The sequence below is a fragment of the Gopherus flavomarginatus genome, chromosome 23, assembly GCF_025201925.1.
Source record: "Gopherus flavomarginatus isolate rGopFla2 chromosome 23, rGopFla2.mat.asm, whole genome shotgun sequence".
NCBI classification, from domain to species: Eukaryota; Metazoa; Chordata; order Testudines; family Testudinidae; genus Gopherus; species Gopherus flavomarginatus.
In genome coordinates, this window is record NC_066639.1 from 11,650,916 (window position 1) to 11,672,928 (window position 22,013).

The 22,013-nt window shown below is 47.8% G+C and overlaps 1 protein-coding gene across 1 annotated transcript in view; it reads left to right on the forward strand.

The window, feature by feature from the left end:
- Positions 1–21,409, forward strand: part of LOC127039469 (zinc finger protein 436-like) — a 254,552-nt gene extending 233,143 nt beyond the window's left edge. Inside the window, 3 exon segments of the mRNA XM_050933237.1 lie at positions 7,541–7,549; positions 19,386–19,440; positions 19,443–21,409. Of these exon segments, the coding sequence (XP_050789194.1) occupies positions 7,541–7,549; positions 19,386–19,440; positions 19,443–19,826 (448 nt within the window). The 3' untranslated portion in view covers positions 19,827–21,409.
- Positions 21,410–22,013: the final 604 nt, after the last annotated feature.

Here is a 22,013-nt window from a genome sequence, read left to right on the forward strand (position 1 = left end):
ATGTTTAGTGTTTACATTCATTTCAAGCATCCCCATATAGTGGAGCTCCTGAACATAATGGAGAATGGAAATGAACATGTTTTCCCTTTTTTCAAAAATAAAAATAAGAAAATAACAGGCTTATTAGAGGGCACTTGGATTTGAAGCAAGGACCCCTTGATCTTCAGTCAAACACTACCACTGAGCTTTACCCCAATGAGAGCAGATATTTTCCCCATTGTAGCTGAAGTACATCAGTGATTCCAATAGCAGGGGCAGGTTCTCTCTGGGGAACAGAGATATTTCGTGGAGTTGGTGGCTCCTTTCTTTCCTCACTCTGGAGTAAACTCAGTTTTTTATTCCATGGTACATGTTTTATGGAATAACAACAGCAGCTTGAAGAAAAAGGAGAGTAACTATCTCATTCTGAGAGCTGCTGAAGGTGGCCACGTCCCCTCTGTCTGACCATTGCCATTGCAGGAGAGAAGGTTTCAATGGAATTGAATGCCTTGGCTCAAACTAGAGACACAGAAAGGTTTTGCTGTTCGTTGAACAGCAAAGGAAATTGTGTCGGTATGTGAAACTGAGGAGGGACATAAAATGCCCACAGAGTGGCGCAATGCCCTAATCCAGGCCTGCACAACTCGTAAAGCGGCAAGGGCCACATTACTCTAAAGTAAACAGCTGAGGGCCAAAACCCCCTTTGCCTGTGATGAGTGGCTCATACTGCAGTCTGCCCCAGTGAATGAGGGCTAGATGGAGACTGGGCAGTAGCTAAGACTGAGGTGAGGTGGAGATAGTGGGTGGAGGTTCCCCTGGGATGGGGATACTCATAACTGTAGGGGTACTGCCAGGTTAAAAGGGGCACCGGGGTCCTGGGAGGGACAGGGGGCCAGCTGCAGTGAGGCAGATCACCGGCCTGCGGAGGGCGCTCAAACGTCTGGAGAGCTAATTCCCAAGATGATCAGCAGGAGGTGCCACCAGGTGAGTCTGCCCCTGCTTACATTGGGGAAGAATGAACATGGTTTTTGTAAAGGAAAATCATGCTTCACAAGTCTACTATAATTCTTGCAGAGAGTCAACAAGCATGTGGATAAGGGTGATCCCGTGGATATAATATACTTAGATTTTCAGAAAACCTTTGACAAGGTCTCTCCTCAAAGGCTCTGAAGCAAAATGGGATAAGATGGAAGGTCCTCTCTGGGATAGGTATGGTTCAAAGGCAAGAAAGAAAGGGTCTGGTTTTCAGAATGGAGAGGTAAATAGTGGTGTCCCCCTGGGGTCTGTACTGGGTCCAGCACTGTTCAACATACTCCTAAGTGATCTATAAAAAGGGGTAAACAGTGAGATGGAAACATTTGCAGATGATACAAACCAGCTCAAGTTAGTTACATCCAAAAAAGAGTGCAAAGTGTGACAAAGGGATCTCACCAAAATGTGTGACTGGGCAGCAAAAAGGCAGATGAAATTCAATGTGGATAAATGCAAAGTAATGCACATGGGAAAACATGATCCCAACTCTACATCTAAACTGATGGGGTCTAAATTTTGCTCTTACAACTTAAGAAAGAGATCTTGGAGTCACTGTGGATACTTCTCTGAAAACATCTACTCAATGTGCATCGACAGTTAAAAAACAAGCAAAATGTTGGGAAGTCATTAGGAAAGAGATGGCTAGCAAGACAGAAATATAATATTGCCTGTCTGTGAATCTATGGTATGCCCACATCTTGAATATTTGAGCTGGTCCCCCATCTCAAAGAGATATATCGGAATTGGGAAAGGTATGGAAAAGAGCCACCAAAATAATTAGGAATCTTGAACAACTTCTGTGTGAGGTGAGATTAATAAGACTGAGGGGAGTTTTCAGCTTGGAAAAGAGATGACTAAGGGGGGACTAGGATAGAGATCTATAAAATGATGACAAGTTTGGAGAAAGTAAATAAGGAAGTATCAGAGGGGTAGCCGTGTTAGTCCGGATCTGTAAGGAAGTGTTATTTACTCCTCATAACACAAGAACTAGCGGTCACCTGATGAAATGAATAGACAGCTGGTTTAAAACAAACCAAAGAAAGTATTTCTTCACCCAACACACAGTCAATCTGGGGAAACTTTGCTAGAGGATGCTGTGAGTGCGAAGACTATAACACCAAAGAACTAGATAAGTTGATGGAGGAGAGGTCCATCATTGGCTATCAGCCAGGATGGGCAAGGATACAAAACCATGCTCTTGAAGTGTCCCTAACCTCTGTTTGCCGGAAGCTGGGAATGGGTGACGGGATGGATTGCTTGATGATTCCCTGTTCTGTCAATTCCCTCGCGGGCACCTGGCATTGGTCACTGTGGGAGGATAGGATTCTAGGGTGGCTGGACCATTGGTCTGATCCAGTGTGGCTGTTCTTATGACCAATAGAGGGCAGTCCCCACCAGCAATATTTATATTTGGTGCACTGAAAGGGCTAACTTTCCAAAGGTGACCAAAATGATTAGTGAAAGTGTTTTGGAGAAAAACACTTAACAGAACAATGTAAATGAAAATTGGAAGCTGTTGTTTAAGGAGCTTGTTAGATGGGGCATAAGCCACATTGCATAATTAGCTGAGCTTGCAATGACCTTCCACTCAACTTGCTGACATTTCTCCATCTGCAAATGTGGTACCCATTTTAAAATCTAGATCCAATCAATTACAACACGTCAGGGAAAATTCTAGGCATCAGTGATCTGATCATTGGGTTGATGGAGGTAAACAAGACATTCCCATAAGGTTCCCTCCCTCTTCCCAAGAGCCATCCTCATCCTTTCTACCCTTTCTGCTCCCACATCCTCTGCAAACTTTTGAAGACAGATGCCTGGTGATGGCCTTTGCTCGTGGGAATGTCGCCTAGTGGTCAGGGTTTTGGTCTCACGAGGGGGGGAGGGTGCAGCAGATGGCAGGAGAGCCCAGGGGCTTCCCATGGGCTCTGACCCAGGCCACTCTGAGGGCAACACTTCCTACCACCCTGCTATTGTCCAGAGTTTGCAGTTTATCACAGGAAGCTCTGATGGGTGTCAGCTCACTGCTTGGCACCTCTTCTCAGCCGGGCGTGTCATGGCAGCTTTCTTCTTCTTGGGGCGGCAGCTGTCTCAGTTACGCTGACAGATCCGGGTTGGTGACTTGTCAGTGGGTGGGGTCGAAGTGGGAACTCAGGAGCTTAGTGAATGGGCCTCTACAGCATGAACTAAAAGCCACCTGGCTGCTAGCTAAGACTGTAAAAAAGACTCATTTTCTCTCTCCCTCAAAGTGATCTTGATACCACTAGCTGGGGCACACCACCACACCCTGGAGGTGTGTGAGTTACATACTTGCCCTAGCTGTGGAAGTGTATCCTGAGCTTCAGAGAGTTCCCAGCTGTAATCCTGGACGACCCCTGTAACAATTGGCCTCTGGCAGGACATTGCTGAGAGAGTATCAATTCAGGACAAATTGCTTGGAGCAGGGCAGTCACAGTCCTGCCTAGAATATGAGGCAAGTGTACTAGAGAACCAGAGAGCACAGCCGCTCCGTGTCAGAGCCCCAGAGATCCCGTAGAAATGATGAGCTGCATGCCATTCTGGGGGGTGCCCCTGCAACAACCCCACCTGTTGGTTCCCTCTTCCCCCAACCCTTCTGGGCTACAGTGGCAGTGTCCCGCACCCATTTGTGTAATGAAGTAATAAAGAATGCAGGAGTGAGAAATACCGACCTCTTAGTGAGATAAAATGAGGGGGAGGAATCCTCCAGCTGCTATGATAGTCCAGGCAGGACATTAAAGGGTGAAGGGGAGAGGAGCCCACCTTCCCACTGCTATGATAGTCCAGGCAGTACAGAATCTTTTCATTAGACTTGAAATGGCAGGGAGGGGCTGATGGAGCTCAGCCTCTAGTTGCTATGATGGAGGCAGTTACCAGCCTTTTTGTACTATCTGCCAGGAATGACCAGGGGTCATTCTCATTTTTATCCAGGTGCCCCGGCCGACCTCACTCAGGCCAGCCAGGAGCACTCACAGACTGATGGTGACAATGGATAGCAGTCATATTGTACCATCTGCCACCAGGAAGAAGATGCTGGTGTTCAGCGCTACAGCACCTCGTCTACCAGCAGCATGCGGTAGACATTGGGTGACATTGAAAAAAGGTGAGAAACTTTTTTTTCCCTTTTCTTTCGGGGGGGGGGGTGGAAGGGTGTAAATTGATGACATATACCCTGAAACACCCGGGAAAATGTTTTTGACCCTTCAGACACTGGGAGCTCAGTCAAGAATACAAATGCTTTTCAGAGACTGCAGGGATTGTGGGATAGCTGTACCTTCTCCCTCCCTCCATGAGCATCCATTTGATTCTTTGGCTTTCCATTATGCTTGTCACGCAGCACTGTGTTGTGGACTTTGTATCATAGCCTGGAGATTTTTTCAAATGCTTTGACATTTCATCTTCTGTAACAGAGCTGTGATAGAACAGATTTGTCTCCTCATAGAGTGATCAGATCCAGTATCTCTTGTATGGTCCATGGTGGAGCTGTTTTTGGATTTGGGACAGCATCACCACCTGTGCTGATCAGAGCTCCTGTCATAAACAGATAGCTAAGGGTTAATGTTCTTTTACCTGTAAAGGGGTAACACCAGTAACCTGAAACACTTGACCAGAGGACCAATCAGGAAACAAGACTTTTTCAAATCTGGGTGGAGGGAAATTTGTGTGTGAGTTCTTTGTTCTTTGTCTTGTGTCTGTACCCACTCGGCTATGAGAGTGATTTTTCTGTTTCCTGGCTTTCTAAACTTCTGTTTCCAAGTTGTAAGTACAAGATAGTAAGACAACAAGATTTATATTGTTTTGTTTTTGTATTTACATGTGTGTAGTTGCTGGAGTGTTTTGACTTGTATTCTTTTTGAATAAGGCTGTTTATTTATATTTCTTTTAAGCAATTGACCCTGTATTTGTCACCTTAATACAGAGAGACCATTTATATGTCCTTTTCTTTCTTTTTATATAAAGCTTTCTTTTTAAGACCTGTTGGAGTTTTTCTTTAGTGGGGACTCCAGGGAATTGAATCTGTAGCTCACCAGGGAATTGGTGGGGGGGAAGAAGTCAGGGGGAAAATCTCTGTGTGTTAGATTTACTAAGCCTGACTTTGCATATCCTCTGGGTGAAAGTGGAGGGAGAGGGATTAGACCTCTCGGTACTTCTGTTTCCAGGACTGGAAACAGGGAGGGTGGAGTCCCTCTGTTTATATTCATGGAGCTTGCTTCTGTATATCTCTCCAGGAACCCAGGGAGGGAATACCTGGAAGGGAGAAGGGGGGGAAATGGTTTATTCCCCTTTGTTGTAAGACTCAAGGAATTTGGGTCTTGGGGTCCCCAGGGAAGGCTGTTGGGGGGACTAGAGTGCCCCAAAACATTCTAATTTTTTGGGTGGTGGCAGCTTTACCAGGTCCAAGCTGGTAACTAAGCTTGGAGGTTTTCATGCTAACACCCATATTTTGGATGCTAAGGTCCAAATCTGGGAAAAATGTTATGACATGAGTGGCAGCGTTGTGGGAAAGATATAATATTCCTACTGGCTTCTGGATTCTATTTTTCTTTTCTCTGCTAGGGGCTTTTAAGCAGAGAGGTTTGGTGTAAAAAGGAACCAGAGAGAGTGTTTTTTTCTGTTCTCTCCTGGCAGTAGCTTGCATATTAAGCAAGGAACCATTAAGCTGTGACAAACGGGTCTTTTGTCAAACAATAGCACTCCGATTGTGAGTCAAGTATCCAGCAATACACATGCAAATAAAGTGGTTTTTCTGGTTTACTTTACATTTAAAAGATTAGCTAGAGGAAGAAAGGGTTAAAGGCACCATTACTAGGCAGACCCCAGGAGGCAACAGAGAACCTGCAGTACAGAGAATAAACACCTGAGGGCACCCCAACACAAGAAAACAGGAACCAGAATGTCACGAAAACCAGAAGCAGTACAGCTCGAAGCAATGGAAAAACAGAACTGCTCAGAAGACAAATAGCCAGAGATGAGGCAACTCACAAACAAGAGATGGAAAGGCTACAAAAACAAGAAGAAGCCAAAAATGCAGCCCACCACAGAAAACTACAAGAATAAGAGGCAGCCTACCGCCGAGACATGGAAAAACAACAAAAAGAAAGTGAAGAGAAGGAAAAACAGAGAAAACATGAACTGGACTTAGTGCAGGCTGGGCAGCATGCGCCAGCCAATCCTAACAACCCTTCGCCAATTATAGTTCCACATGCCAAGAAATTTCCCACCTACAAGGCAGGTGATGACACTGAGGCCTTCTTAGAAAATTTTGAAAGAATCTGTCTTGGGTACAGCTTCCCTGAAGACCAGTACATGGTAGAATTGAGGCCACAGCTCAGTGGACCTTTAGCAGAGGTGGCAGCTGAAATGCCTAAGGAGAAAATGAACAACTATAACCTTTTTCAAAGCAAGGCCAGATACAGAATGAGGATAACCCCGGATCATGCCCGTTGGCGTTTCAGAACCCAAAAGTGGAAACCAGATGTGTCATTTCCCAAACACGCCTACTACGTTGGGAAAAATTATGAGGCCTGGATATCAGGAAACAATGTTAAATCCATAGACGAACTGCACCTCCTCATACAAGTAGAGCAGTTCTTGGATGGTGTTCCTGAGGACATAACACGGTACATACAAGATGGAAAACCCAAAAATCTCACCGAGGCAGGGGAGATTGGAGCCAGATGGACGGAAGTGGCAGAAAGCAAGAAAGCTACTGTCAAGGGGAACGAATACCCCAGAGGACACACCGACAATAAACCCTACAACCGAGGGCAACCAAAGACCCCACCTACAACCCAAGGAAAGCCACAAACACTCTATTCTCCCACCTCACCAGTCTCCAGTAACTCACCTCGACTCAGTGACCAGTCAGCTGGAAGATGCCTTAAGTGTAATGAACTGGGACATATCAAGGCCAACTGCCCAAAGAACACCAACCGAGTGCAAGTCATTACATCACCATCACACCAAAGATCCCCAGGCCCAGATGCCTCTCAAATACCCTTGGAGCGAAGGGAAATTTTGAGAGTGGACGGAAAGAAGGTGACTGCTTGGAGAGACACAGGGACACAAGTGTCAGCTATCCACCAATCCTTCATAGACCCCAAATTCATCAACCCAAAGGCCCAAGTGACAATTTACCCCCTCATGTCACAAGCTGTAGACTTGCCTACAGCTGAACTGCCTGTCCAATGCAAAGCTGGTCAGGAAAGTGGACCTTTGCAGTCTGACAATTATTCCATCCCCATGCTACTGGGGGAAGACTTGGTCAACCAGGTGAAGAGGGCCAAGAGAGTGGGAATGGTTACATGTAGCCAAACCAGACAAGCTTCCAGACCCATTCCTGTTCCTGAGCCAAATGCCCCGTTGGTGTTACCAGAGACCCAGACAGAGGTCGTGGATCCGGATTCCATGCCAACCACTGAAACAGCCACAGCACCTCCAATCCCAGGCCCGGAACTGGAACAGCAACCAGCACCAGCAATTGCAACCACAGCTTCAAACTCAATGCCAGAGGGCACCAGTGAGCCAGAACTGGCAGAAGCAACAGACAACCATACCCAAAAGGCTCAGCCAGAGCCTGAAATATCCTCAGGTGCACCAGCGGAGAGCGGTTCACCAGCAAGGGAAACAACCCCATTACCTACATCGCTTCCAGAGGGACCAAGTCCAAGTCCCCAGTCTGAGGAAGAACTGGTGACCCCATCCTCAAGGGAACAGTTCCAGACTGAGCAGGAAGCAGATGACAGCCTTCAGAAAGCTTGGACGGTGGCACAGAGCACCCCACCACCTCTCAGCTCTTCTCACCGATCCCGGTTTGTTATAGACCAAGGACTTTTATACAAGGAGATTCTTTCTGGTGGACACCAGGAAGAATGGCAGCTGCAAAAACAGTTGGTGGTTCCAACTAAGTACCGAGGGAAGCTCTTAAGCTTAGCCCATGATCATCCCAGTGGCCATGCTGGAGTGAACAGAACCAAGACAGATGGGGAAGTCCTTCCACTGGGAGGCGATGGGCAAGGACGTTGCCAAGTATGTCTGGTCTTGTGAGGTATGCCAAAGAGTGGGAAAACCCCAAGACCAGGTCAAGGCCCCTCTCCAGCCACTCCCCATAATTGAGGTCCCATTTCAGCGAGTAGCTGTGAATATTCTGGGTCCTTTCCCAAAAAAAGACACCCAGAGGAAAGCAGTACTTACTGACTTTCGTGGACTTTGCTATCCGATGGCCGGAAGCAGTAGCTCTAGGCAACACCAGAGCTAATGCTGTGTGTCAGACCCTAACAGACATTTTTGCCAGGGTAGGTTGGCCCTCTGACATCCTTACAGATTCAGGATCTAATTTCCTGGCAGGGACCATGGAAAAACTGTGGGAAACTCATGGGGTGAACCACTTGGTTGCCACCCCGTACCACCATCAAACCAATGGCCTGGTGGAAAGGTTCAATGGAACTTTGGGGGCCATGATACGTAAATTCGTCCACGAACACTCCAATAATTGGGACCTAGTGTTGCAGCAGTTGCTGTTTGCCTACAGGGCTGTACCACATCCCAGTTTAGGGTTTTCACCATTTGAACTTGTGTATGGCCACGAGGTTAAGGTGCCATTACAGTTGGTGAAGCAGCAATGGGAGGGGTTTACACCTTCTCCAGGAACTAACATTCTGGACTTTGTAAGCAACCTACAAAGCACCCTCCGACACTCTTTAGCCCTTGCTAAAGAAAACCTAAAGGATACTCAGGAAGAGCAAAAGGCCTGGTATGACAAACATACCAGAGAGCGTTCCTTCAAGGTAGGAGACCAGGTTATGGTCTTGAAGGTGCAACAGGCCCATAAGATGGAAGTATCATGGGAAGGGCCATTCACGGTCCAAGAGCGCCTAGGAACTGTGAACTACCTCATAGCATTTCCCAATTCCTCACTAAAGCCCAGAGTGTACCATGTTAATTCTCTCAAGCCTTTCTATTCCAGAGACTTACAGGTTTGTCAGTTTACAGTCCATGGAAATGATGCTGAGTGGCCTGAAGGTATCTACTACGAAGGGAAAAAAGACGGTGGCGTGGAAGAGGTGAACCTCTCAACCACCCTGGAACGTCTGCAGCGGCGACAAATCAAGGAGCTGTGCACTAGCTTTGCCCCATTGTTCTCAGCTACCCCAGGACGGACTGAATGGGCATACCACTCCATTGACACAGGTAATGCTCACCCCATTAGAACTCCACCCTACCGGGTGTCTCCTCACGCCCAAGCTGCTATAGAACGGGAGATCCAGAACATGCTACAGATGGGTATAATCCACTCATCTACCAGTGCATGGGCATCTCCAGTGCTTCTGGTACCCAAACCAGATGGGGAAATACGCTTTTGCATGGACTACCGTAAGCTAAATTCAGTAACTCATCTGGACAACTATCCAATGCCACACACCAATTGGATCTATTGGAGCTATTGGAGAAGTTGGGACGTTCCCAGTTCATCTGTACAATAGACTTAACCAAGGGGTACTGGCAAGTACCACTAGATGAACCTGCCAAGGAAAGGTCAGCATTCGTCACCCATGTGGGGGTGTATGAATTCAATGTCTTTCCTTTCGGGCTTCGAAATGCACCCGCCACCTTCCAGAGGCTGGTAGATGGTCTACTAGCAGGACTGGGAGAATATGCAGTTGCCTACCTCGATGATGTGGCCATTTTTTCAGACTCCTGGCCCGAACACCTACTACACCTGGAAAAGGTCTTTGAGCGCATCAGGCAGGCCGGACTAACTGTTAAGGCCAAAAAGTGTCAAATAGGCCAAAACAGAATAACTTACCTGGGACACCAGGTGGGTCAAGGAACCATAAACCCCCTACAGGCTGAGGTGGATGCTATCCAAAAGTGGCCTGTCCCAAAGTCAAAGAAACAAGTTCAATCCTTCTTAGGCTTGGCCGGGTACTACAGGCGATTTGTACCACACTACAGCCAAATCGCTGCCTCACTGACCGACCTAACCAAAAAGACCCAGCCAAATGCAGTTAAGTGGACTGATGAGTGTCAAAAGGCCTTTACCCAACTTAAGGCAATGCTCATGTCTCACCCTGTGCTAATGGCCCCGGACTTTGACAAGCCATTCCTAGTAACCACAGATGCATCTGAGCGTGGTATTGGAGCAGTGCTCATGCAGGAAGCAACGGATCACAACTTCCATCCTGTCATGTTTCTCAGCAAGAAACTGTCTGAGAGGGAAAGTCACTGGTCAGTCAGTGAAAAGGAATGCTATGCCATTGTGTACGCCCTGGAAAAGCTAGGCCCGTATGTTTGGGGACGGCGGTTCCAGCTACAAACTGGCCATGCTGCACAAAAGTGGCTTCATACTGCCAAGGGGAAGAACAAGAAACTTCTTCGTTGGAGTTTAGCTCTCCAAGATTTTGATTTTGAAATTCAGCACATCTCAGGAGCTTCTAACAAAGTAGCTGATGCTCTCTCCCATGAGAGTTTCCCAGAATCCAGTAGTTAAAAAGTGTTCTTAAAATGTATAAATCTGTTAGTTATATACTTAGTGGTATATGTAAAGATGCATGTGTTGTATTAATCTGTTTCTTTTAAAGTTCTAGGAGGAAATTGCCGCCAGTGAGGTTCCCCACTGTCTGCAATTTGGAGGGCATGTCATAAATAGATAGCTACGGGTTAATGTCTCTTTCACCTGGACAGAAGTAACCTGAAACACCTGAGGGTTCAGCACTGGAAGTCTGGTCAGTTTTCCCAGCACTGCCCAGGGGGTTGGTTTCTCTATTTCCTGTTTCACAAATTAGGAAATTTTCTCCCTCAACACCCAAGTGTTTGTTCTGAGGATCTAGGCCTATGTTAAACAAGTCCCAGCAGGTTTGTCACACTCTGTCCCCCTCCCTTTCCTCACCCAGGGTATTCCCTGCCCCCTCCAGCCCTAACTCCCCAGAAGCTGCCACCTCTTCAGTATTTCCTGCCCCTCCCCTCCAGCAGGAACCCACCAGCGACCCCCCAATACCTCCGACCTGAGCTGTGCCACTGCAGCCCGAGAAGCCCCCCTTTCCCCCGGCCGGGCCGGGAGGCGTTAATGCCTTCCTGTGCCCTGCAACCCCCCCACCCCGCTCCCAGCTGCTCCAGCCCCTTCCTGTGCCCTGCAACCCCCCCCCCAGCCTGCAGCTGACACCCTCTGCTGAGCCAGGCACTGCTACACCAGCCCCTGCCCCTGCTTTTCCCCTGGGGAGCCCCAGCCCCTCTCCTGCCCCTCGGCCCCAGCTCTGCCACTCCCCGAAAAGAAATGGGCGGGTCTGAGAGGCACCGGCTGGGGGAGGGGCCGGGGCCGGGGGAAAGGATGAGCTGCGGAGGGAGAGTCAGGCTGGACCCAGGGACCTCCCTTCCCTGGGCGGGAGAGAGCGGAAGCGTCCCCGGGGCAGGCTGGGAGATGTAGTTCCTGACTCTCCCTGGACCGGAAGTGACGTTGAGTGGGAGAGAAGAAGCCGAGGTGCAAGCGCACGCGGGCCGCTCCAGCTCTGCCTGGCTCGCGCGTGGCCGTTGGAGCCTCTCCCGGGGCCGGAGAAGGGTTTCTGCCGTGGGGGCTCTGGGCACGTGCAGATTGGGCGGGAGGAGAGTCCCACACGCGCAGAGGCCGCGTCACCCGCTGCTGGTGCCTGGGGCTGGGGCCGGGCGGAGCAGGAGGGTTTGTGCTGGTGAGACCCGTTAACCCCCCGCGCCCGGCCCGGGCCCTGCCCCGCTGGAGCCACCACGGGCCGCCCTGGACTCTGGCCGCCCCGCTGCGGAGCTGAAGTCTCCAGGTCCCGGAGCGAGCCCTGGGGGGGGCCGGGCGGTGACTCTGCCCCAGTGTCTTGGGGGGGACCTGGCATCTCGCAGCGCCGGGATCTGCTCCCGGGGGGGGCAGCGCCCGCGGAGGGCTCGGAGCTGCTGTCCCCGCAGGAGCCCAGCGCCCCCAGGACCCGGCCAGGCTCTGCCCTGGGGCCCCGTAGGGGCTGGTGGGGGGAGGGGTCCGGCCCCACTGGGGTCCCTGCGTGGGGCCGGGCGGGGGCTGGGGTTGAGACCAGGCTGGGGGGACTGGGAAAGGGGAGGATGGGAAATATCTGTGCAGCCCAGACATGACCGGGTGGGGAGAAGAGCAGGTGACCCCCGAGGAGCGGGGAGAGAAGGTCGGCACTGAGATCCCCTCGGATTTACCGTTGCCTCTCCCGTGGGGACCTCCCTCCTCTCCCGTCCTGCCCCCTTTCTCCCTAGAGAGCAACGAGCAACACCCAGGGTGACCCCCCCTTCCTTCAAACCCCTGAGAAGTTCCCTGTTCCCCTCCCCCCATTGTGCCTCATTTTCTCTCCATTTTACCAGTGTCCAGCTCTCACTGTGGCTGGTGAGGGGCTGAGGGGTATCTGGGATCCCTGGCCAGGGACTCTGCGGACTGGGTGCCAGGGAATATCTGGTGGGCCCCTGGCTGGGTTTGTGGGGGTGTCTGGGGACCCTGGCTGGGGGGTCTGGGCTCTGGGTACTGGAGGGTGTCTGGGGACCGTTACTAACCCTGATCCTTCTCCCTGATCAGTTTGTGCCAGAATCCTGGCTCCAAGCGCTGCCAGGCAGTCCCCGGCCAGGCCCAGTCACTGTGATAACTTTCTATCCACTTGTCAAACACCGTGAGGTGAAATCACTGATTTTTCTTTTCTCCTCTCTTGAAAACTGCAGGAACTTCCAGTTCCATTGGGAATATCCATTCCCTCCCCACCAGCCCTTATCCTAGATCTGGGGGTTGAGGGAGGTGGGAAGGGGGTCAGCACTGCCACACAATGGTCACTTCCACAGCATTCTAGACTCATTTCTGAACTCTGGTTTCATTGAGACCAATTTTATGCATCCGAAGCAGTGAACTTTAGCCCACGAAAGCTCATGCTGAAATAAAATTGTTAATCTCTACGGTGCCACAAGTATTCCTGTTCTTTTTGCAGATACAGACTAACACGGCCGCTACTCTGAACATTGAGACCAATGTTAATCCAAAGTCACTGTATGGAAAGACAAGGAGTGACTCCAGATGGACAGTGGGGCAAATGGGATCAGCAATTCTCCCTGTGAGGAGGGGCTCTCATTAGCTGCTCTCCCTAGAGAGCTAAAGGAGGGAAGCTGCTTAGATGCTCTGTCCCTCTCTGCTCAGGATATTGGGGTTCAGCTTCCTGGGTCAGACACTGCAGCCTCCATTGTGATCTGGGAGACCAGGCTTGGCAGCTGCTACTACTCCAGTGGGGTTCTGTGCTGGTAAGTGACCTTAGTTCAAGCTTCTTTTCTGTTCAGCCCAGGAGATGACTTTCTCCAGCTCGTACTAGCCCCTTGTGGGAGACCTGGGTCCTGTTAATACCAATTCTACCACAGACTCCAGGTAACTGAAAGACCTCAGGGAAAGTGCTGGGGTCTGGCAAGAAAGTGACTGCACAAACAACCCTTCCTCATTTCTACTCCCATTAGCAATTGCCAGGAGAAAATCCAGCCATAAGAGAGCAAAGCCCCCAGGAATGGGACTTTCCCAGCCAGAGGGACAGGGAGAGAGTACAGGGGAAGGGGAGACTGAAAGGGGCAGTGGGAGAAATGAGCGGGGGAGAGATTTCCAGCTCTCTAGTCCACCCAGACACACGTATTGCTGCATCCCTGGGCAGAACCACTTTCCAGTGAACAAAACAAGGATCAGAGAGAGGAAAAGCCCGTTCCTGACTCCATATTCCCCCTGCTGGGGTGTGGCTGCCGTGGGGTCAGTGTCTGAGGGAATCCCCCACAGTGACTCCTTTGGTTCTGCTCTTTTCTAGCCTTGTGTTCAGAGACTTTGTTATGAGGTGAGGTGAGGGAGAAGAGAGGTTAAAAATCTCTCTGTGGGCTTAGCCTGGCACCAGGGGCCATGTCTACAGTGTAATAATATGCTTGATCTCTTTCTCAGCATGACAGAATCTAGGGTGTCTGTCTGGAGGGAACGGGCCTGGGAGAATCATCTGGTGAAATTAACTAAAGTCTGTTCTGAAACCCCCACAACTGTCCTTCTCACCCAGACAGGTGGTAGAATGACATCCTTTTTTTGCTCCAGCTCATCCCATCCTCCCATGGGAGAGGGAAGAGAAATGAGTGCAGGGAAGCCTGTTAAGGTAGGGATTATCGGGAGGTTGCTGGTGGGTTCCTGCAGGGTGGGAGAGGGACAGCAAATACACCAGAGATGGGAAGATTTGCACAGTCTGGTTTGGAGGTTGGAGCGGGGCAGGAAATGCATAGGGTGGGGAAGGGAGGAGGACAGCTTGAGATAAACCTGCTGGGAGTTGTTTATTAAGTGGCCTAGATTCTAGGAACAGACCCATGAGATTAGGTAGTGGAAATACCCTAATTTGTGAAACTGAGAATAACCCACCTTCATAGAGCTAGTCAAACTGACCAGACTCCCAGTGCTGGAGCCCGACCTGACTAACCAGCGGCTACTGTGAGATATGAAGGGGGCATCCATCAGTGAGGTTTAGGGGAGCTGCCCCGCCCTTCATATCCAGCTCCTCACGATGAGGTTATTGGGCTTCCTACCAGGGAGCTCTCCCTAGACCTTGCTAGGGCCTCCATATCCTACATCGGTCAGTGGTTAGTAGGGGGGTGATGGATCTGCTGGGAGAGACAAGGGGCTCTTTCTTGGTCCCCTTAATGTGGTGTTTCCAGGATGCTCTTTTCAGGGTGGGGGTGGGACTCTGTTAACTATAATCCACCCAGAGCTTGCATTTAATTGGCTCCTCTCCCCCACAGAGAGTGGGGATGAGAATAGGACATCACGTACTGAGTGTTGGACTCTTGCTCTTTCAGGGACTGGTGACCTTCGAGGAGGTGGCTGTGTATTTCATCAGGGAAGAGTGGGCTCTGCTGTACCCCACTCAGAGAGCCCTCTACAGAGATGTCATGCAGGAGAACCATGAGAATGTGACCTCATTGGGTAAGGATTCCCGTACCCTTGGTTCTTGGAATAGGAAATGAAGAGATAAAGTTCTTGCCAACCCCATAATGCCACCTCTACTCTGCCCTGTTTCAGTATCACCCCAATATGCCAGTGACACACACACACTGCCACAGGCCCTCCCCTGCTGCAGAACATTTTGGGAACAGAGCACAGGAGCCATATTGCACAGTGTCAAATAGCTCCTGTTTGCTCATGTGAAGTGCTTTGAGATGGGACGACCATATCTGCATGGAGTATTCGAGATGTGGGCGTACCATGGATTTATATAGAGGCAAGAGGAGATTTTCTGTCTTATTGTCTATCCCTTTCTTAATGATTCCCAACATTCTGTTCACTTTTTTTCACAGCTGCTGCAGATTGAGTGGATGTTTGCAGAGAACTATCCACAGTGACTCCAAGGTCTCTCTCTTGAGTGGAAACAGCTAATTTAGACCCCATCATTCTGTATATATAGTTGGGATTATGTTTTCCAATGGGCTGCAGTATTATCCTGACATCTAGTACTGCTGAGATCCTGAATTCAGTGATATCCCTGCCCTTCCTGTTCCCTTTCTCCACCGAACCCCACCAGCCCATGCTTCCTGTTCCCAGCTTCCACAGGACTCTCTCTCTTTGTCTCTGTCTCTGGACCTCTCTGTCAGCAAGAAGCAAATCCAGGGAGACTTCCCCTCTCTCTGAAGTCTTTGATTTCTGGGACATAGGTTTACTTTCTCTGTGTTTTAGGAGACTCTTCGAAATTGAGTGTCTGTGATATTAACCACAGTGCAACCTGGACTGTTGAACAGCTCTGTCCCCTCAGTTCCCAAGCTGGGGTGCCTTTTCCACTGCTCTACTGTGAGAGCAGCCACTCCTGGGCAGTTCACACACAGTCTCCAGCATGTAACTCACTCCCAGCTACACAGTTTTGAGTGCTGCTAGTCAGTGACTCATAAATTACAGTACCTCACAGGAGAACTCCAGAAAATTCTCTGCTCCCTGACTTTCCCCAGAAGTGTGCATCTTTCCCTGTCCAGCACACTCCTGAACAACGCAAGCTCATATGAAGTCTGTCATTTCATCAGTGGAAAATGACGTGCGCCAGCCTTGTTATCCCAGATGAAGTTTCTAACACACTTTAATACAACCACACTGCTTAGATAAACAATAAAACAAGATTGTTAACTATCAAAAAAAAATTTAAGATACAGATAATGAGGCATAAAGCTCAGAATTGTTTACAAAATAAATGCAAGATAAAACACTGAACTAATGTTTAAGTTAACAAGCTGAAACGAATTTAAGGCAAATGTTTCTCTCACCCCGTGCTGAGACAGGCTGGTTTTCCTTTCAACCAGGACTCGGCCTAACCCACCTCTGCCGCCCACATTCAGTTCTTCAGGAGTTGTCATGAGCAGAGGGAAAGGGGCGAGAGAGAGAGTCTCATGCATTTTCCTCACCTCTTTTTATAATTCAGTCCTTTGTACTAGAAACCACTTCAGTTCTCTGCTCAGTTATGGTGACAGGCTGTCTGTTGGAGATGTGAGTATTGTGTGGGAAAGTCTACAGAAAGAGTTTTGGAGGTTTGGTCAAGCTAGTAGGCCTAAAGTATTAGCTGAGCTTGTTTCTCTGTGTAAAGGGCAGAGAAAGGCAAAGTAGAATGGAAAGTCCCCAAACTGGGGAACAATGGCTTTGTGTGCCGAAGGGGCCTAAGTAGGAGAAGTGGAAAGTTCCCAAAGACACTGATTTGCAATAACCGAGATTGTGAAACATAACCACAGTGGAAGTGTTAGAAAAGTCAAACCACAAACTAGACTAGGAATAACAATAAGAGGAGAGGCCGGATATGAAAAACTGATTGTTCAGCTTGCTTTTGACCTGCATCATATTTTGCAATATATTCTAAATAAGGTATTTAATGTGCAGCCTATGCGTCATTGTTTGTGGTTTTAAGCTTTAAAAGGCTTGTGTGATTTTTAGCTCAGGAGGACAGTATTCCAATAGCTGTCGCCCCCTGCACGCTTGTAACCAAGAAAAGAGCCTCAGGCTGAGCTGATTCAAAATCAGTCATGTGGTCATTTTCCACAACAGCTTCAAGAGGTCCCTGTGATGGAATGTAAATGTCTTCTTCACACCTTCCCCCTGCAGGAGAATGGCTGTTTGACCAGCTGTTTGCCTTGCTGTCTCTGAGGAACTGGTCTGTGGGTGTTCCCCAGAATTGTAACTTTTTCAGTAACATCATACTGTAAAATCTCATAACTTTACATACAGTGTTACTACACATTTTAACAGGAGAATAATATTCAGTAGATTATGGGTTTTCAAATGATACCTCACAAGCCATACTGTGTACAAAATTGATCATAATTTTCTAGAAGAGTGAACACAGGGGTACAGACTGACACAGTGTCGGTGTGTGTGTTCCCAGCAGATATGTGAGTATTTCAATCCCTCTAAGCGTAATGTTCGGCATCTTCATGGACCTGGGGCAGTGGTCCTGGAAATTCACTGGTTTACCAAGTGTGACACTGTATGGAATTGTGAGACACTTTTGGTATTAATAATAAAATAATAAAATCTGATAAAATTGCAATGAATCGTGCTAGATATGCCATGGAAAGTGTCAGGGAAAATGTTATGATTTTCCAAGTATGATCATTTTGTTTCTATCACCTTTGTACTGTGAGTTATAGATATGCAGGGTATATCTGTATTTCCAGACTTGGGCAGTGTTTCTTGGTGACACCTCCAGACATATTGGCATCAACACTGCCTAGCCTGTTTGATGGCCCATTGAGGGTCATCAGCTGTACAATGAGCCCATGGAAAGGACCAAGGGGATACACCTATTGTGTCAGCAAGACATTCCCGGGTAAGCCTGTGTACTGAGACCTCCAAGGCTTTTCCATGCCATGTGCTGTGAATCTTGTGTTTGGGACACAGGAAGAACAAGCCACATAGCAAAAGGAATATAAAGCGCAGCTGTATCATCTCCATCTTGTCTTCAATCCCCCTTCCTACTTCTGGAACAACTTCTCTACAAACTGAACTGTGGAACAAAAGACGGAATGACCCATCCAACTTGTGGATGTGTTCCCGACAGACTTTCACACCAGCAACTCACTAATACTGCTAAGAACCTGATCTATCCATTTTGGAATGTATCTGACTGCTTTCCCATTTAACTTCATTCTATCTTATTTTGTTTAAACCTTTAGTTTAGATGCTAAAGGATTGGCTGGCAGTGTGGTATTTTGGGTAAGATCCAAACCTATACTGACCTGGTAACGTGGCTGACCTTTGGGGTCAGAAGATCATTTTGTTTATCTGAGCAGTTTTTAAATAACCTCTCACTGTGCTGAATCTAGGTGCTGATTGGGAGTCAGAGAACTGGGATGCAATAAAGGAGGCTGTGTGATTTCTTTTTTCAGCTTCTCGATAACCCGTGTGGGTGATCTCTTTTTCAGCCTGCCCTGATCTTGGCATTTTCAGTGAGAACTACCTCTGGCCAACCAGGTCACACTAAGCTCTGAAGTTAAATAAACAGAATGTTTTTTATGACAAAGTCTTATGAAATCAACTGAACTCCTTTGTTTTCTTTCATCTCAGCAAGGTTTCCTGTTACCCAGCCTGATGTGATCTCCCAGCTGGAACAAGGGGAAGAGCCATGGGTCCCAGACCTCCAGGGCTCTCAGGAAAGAGAGATCCTGAGAGCTCCCCACACAGGTGAGAAAACATTAAACCAATGCACAATCTGTAAGTGCCTGAAGGAAACATCTGGGATGCCCAACAAAGCCTTTGGGAGGTCTCTCAGTTCATTATTGTCCCTAGTAGGTGTTGTATCCTCAGGGTAAATATAGCTCATGGCTTCCTGTAGATCTTAGGAGACACCAGGCATTAGCTTCCTTCATTCCCCCTGCGTATTTGGATGGGATGTGAAGGCTGAATTCATCCCCCTCCTCTGCCCTATTTAGGGGAAGAGTTTGGGGGAGTTCAGTTCCTGATTTTTATTTGACCTGTCTTCAGTGCTTGTTTTGGTTTGGTCTTCCCCTTTCCATCCCTGTTTGAGATTTCTGTCTCTATCACAGCAGGTGATGCAATGGAATGTGAGAAAGAGGAGCAGAATTCTCAGAAGGAAAATGTTGAGCAAGTGGATAAACACAGAGCATTATCACAAAGATCGAAAAGGAATGTGTCCAGGAGTAATGAGGAGGGAAACTCCTTTGAGATTCAGCACAGACCAGAAAGAGAGCAGGGAAACCAGCCAGGGGAGAAATTGGATAAATGTATTTCCTGTTTGGGAACTCAGAAGGTCCTCATGCAAGCCACAACACAACAGGAAATCCTTAGGCGAAAGAGAAAAAAATACATGCACTGAGTGTGAGAAAAACTTCATTCACAGATCAAGCCTTTCTGTTCATCTGAGAATCCACACAGGGGAGAGGCCCTACGAATGCCATGAGTGTGTGGCAAAACCTTCAATCGCAGCTCAAACCTTTCTAAGCATCGGAGAATCCACGCAGGGGACAGGCCCTACAAATGCAGTAATTGTGGGAAAACCTTCACTCACAGATCAGCCCTTTCTGTGCATCAGAGAATCTACACAGGTGAGAGGCCCTATGAATGCAGTGAGTGTGGGAAAACCTTCAACCACAGCTCAAACCTTATTACCCATCAAAGAATTCACACAAGGGAGAGGCCGTATAAATGCTGTGAGTGTGGAAAATGCTTCATTAAGAGTTCAGCCCTTTCTGAGCATCAGAGAATCCACACAGGGGAGAGGCCCTATGAATGCAGTGAGTGCGGGAAAACCTTCTCTTGGCACTCAGCCCATGTTAGCCAACAGTGAATCTGCAAAGGAGATCAACATTGTAAAAATCTCTAGGGCTATCAAGACTTTCTTTTCTTTAATACTTTTCCTGATTCCCACATAGTAACTTTTAAAGCTCTTTGAACTGTTTGCAGCACCGTTATCCCTCAGCTTGTCCAGATGAGTGGCCCATTTTTGCCTTTTGCAGTTCGCCCTCTTTTGAGATGGACCTATTTGTCCTTTCTATTGTCCCACAAGTAATTTGACTGTGCCCTTCCTATGAGGAACCAGGGAGCGTTACATTTATACCATTCCTCCTATTGCAAAGTTATTGTTAGAGTCACCAGTGATACAGATTGTATCATTGACAGTTGTTCTCACGTTGCTCTGGGTTGTGCTGAAGAGCAATTATATTGGGAATTTTTCAAATTAGATGTAAATGAAGAGGAGCTGGGGCAGGAAAAAAGTGTCATTTCAGCTTCCGTGACAGTGGAAGGAGATGGGGTGACTCAAAGATTCCCTCCTTCCCCTTCAGTGCAGAACTGTTATCTTTTGCCTGAGCCATGCAGTGTTTATGTTCATCGCTTTCTATCCATCCACTTCTCAAAGTGTCATGTGATGAAGCATTCTCTGTTGTCTGTGCTTGCAGATGATGTTTTTACTACTTTAATCCTATATCAGAGTCGCTGTGACTGGAGATGAGTGTCAAAAGTCCTGGGAGGGGAATTCAAATGGATCCCAAATAGAGTGTGATCATTTAGAGTTTAAATCTCAGGTTCCATTTATTGTAAAGCCATTTCTGGCAAGAGGGGTGTTTTTCCCTCATTATGGGGATGCTACGATACTAAACATTTTGTAAATAACATAACTGACTATGGAGACAGGGATGAGGGAAGCAGGTTTGAATGGATCAGAGGACAATGTGGTGGGAGAATCTCTTGTCCCGGTTCTGAATAATCAGATGTAACCTGCCCTGGAATTTCACTTGATGCTTTCTTTGTAATGTATTCTCTCCCTGTGATGTGGGTTTCTATCTTTCCTGAAGGCTGTGTTTGGTCACCCAATTGGATATTAGTTCAGTTTGATAGGATGTAGCTCAGGTTTATTGAAGAATTTAAGACAATGACCCTCTGCTAAAGTCCTCATTTATGATTTCAGCTTTGCTTTTTCCCCATCCCTCCATGATGACATGGAGAAAGTTGAAGTGCAGTTCTATCAACAGGAGAGAACTGTCTAATTTACTGGACAGGCTAACAAAGAAACAGCAGTGATTTAAAATCTCCACTCAGAAATGGTGAACAACAGCACAACCCTAGCTAACTGAAGGAAGTGCATATGATCACAGTATATTTCAGTTGTTTAAGGTAATATTGTCTCCGATGATCTGGGAAGAGAATCCCATGGTAAGTGGTTTTGAACTAGGCAAAATGCTCATGTGTTTGGTTCCCAAAGCATTTGTAACCCAGGCCCTACAGAAGATCTCTCCTAGCTAATCCTGTGCTATGGGAAATGCAGCCGTTCATGACACGGATGTTGAGGAAATAGAAGTGGAGTTTTTGTCAAATTTATCCTTTGTAGGTTCTAAAGATGTGTATAAAATAAAACCAGTGTTGAAAATGTAATATCTTCAGAAAAAATGCCCATTTTTTAATAGAATCTGCAGCTCTGGTAACTAACGAAGATTCTGGTCCAGGCCTGTATCCAGTCCCTTTCCTGGACCTGTGCTACTGAATTAAAGTAAAGCTTGGCATGTTTCAGGAAGCCATTCCTCATTAACACTGCTGAGATTTTAAGTGGTTTTGTAAAGGATTCTACTTCAGAGAAGTGTAAATTTCCCCTATCCAAGACCAAGGATTTCGAAAGAGCTGAGGTTGAAAAAGTCCGCACCCAGTTCTTGGTTTCCACTCCAGTAAAGGAAGCTATGGTGACCCAAGGAAAATTGTTTGTACAACTCCACTTCATACTTCAGTGTCCCTGATTACACTTCCAAAGTATGCCAGGGTTAGATTGAGAACAATCATCTTTCACTGTTTGGATGCAAAGAGAGAGTGCTTCATAGGACATTCCTTCCCTGTGGATCCCAAACTGGCTGCCTGGTTGGGTAACAAGGACTTTCAGGCTATAGAAATGATGGTAACCAATGAGGCAACGAATTTGTCAGCCTCCGATTTCAGGTTTCCGGATATTCGCATGTTGAGTCCTGATACTATGGTTTTGTGTCTGACG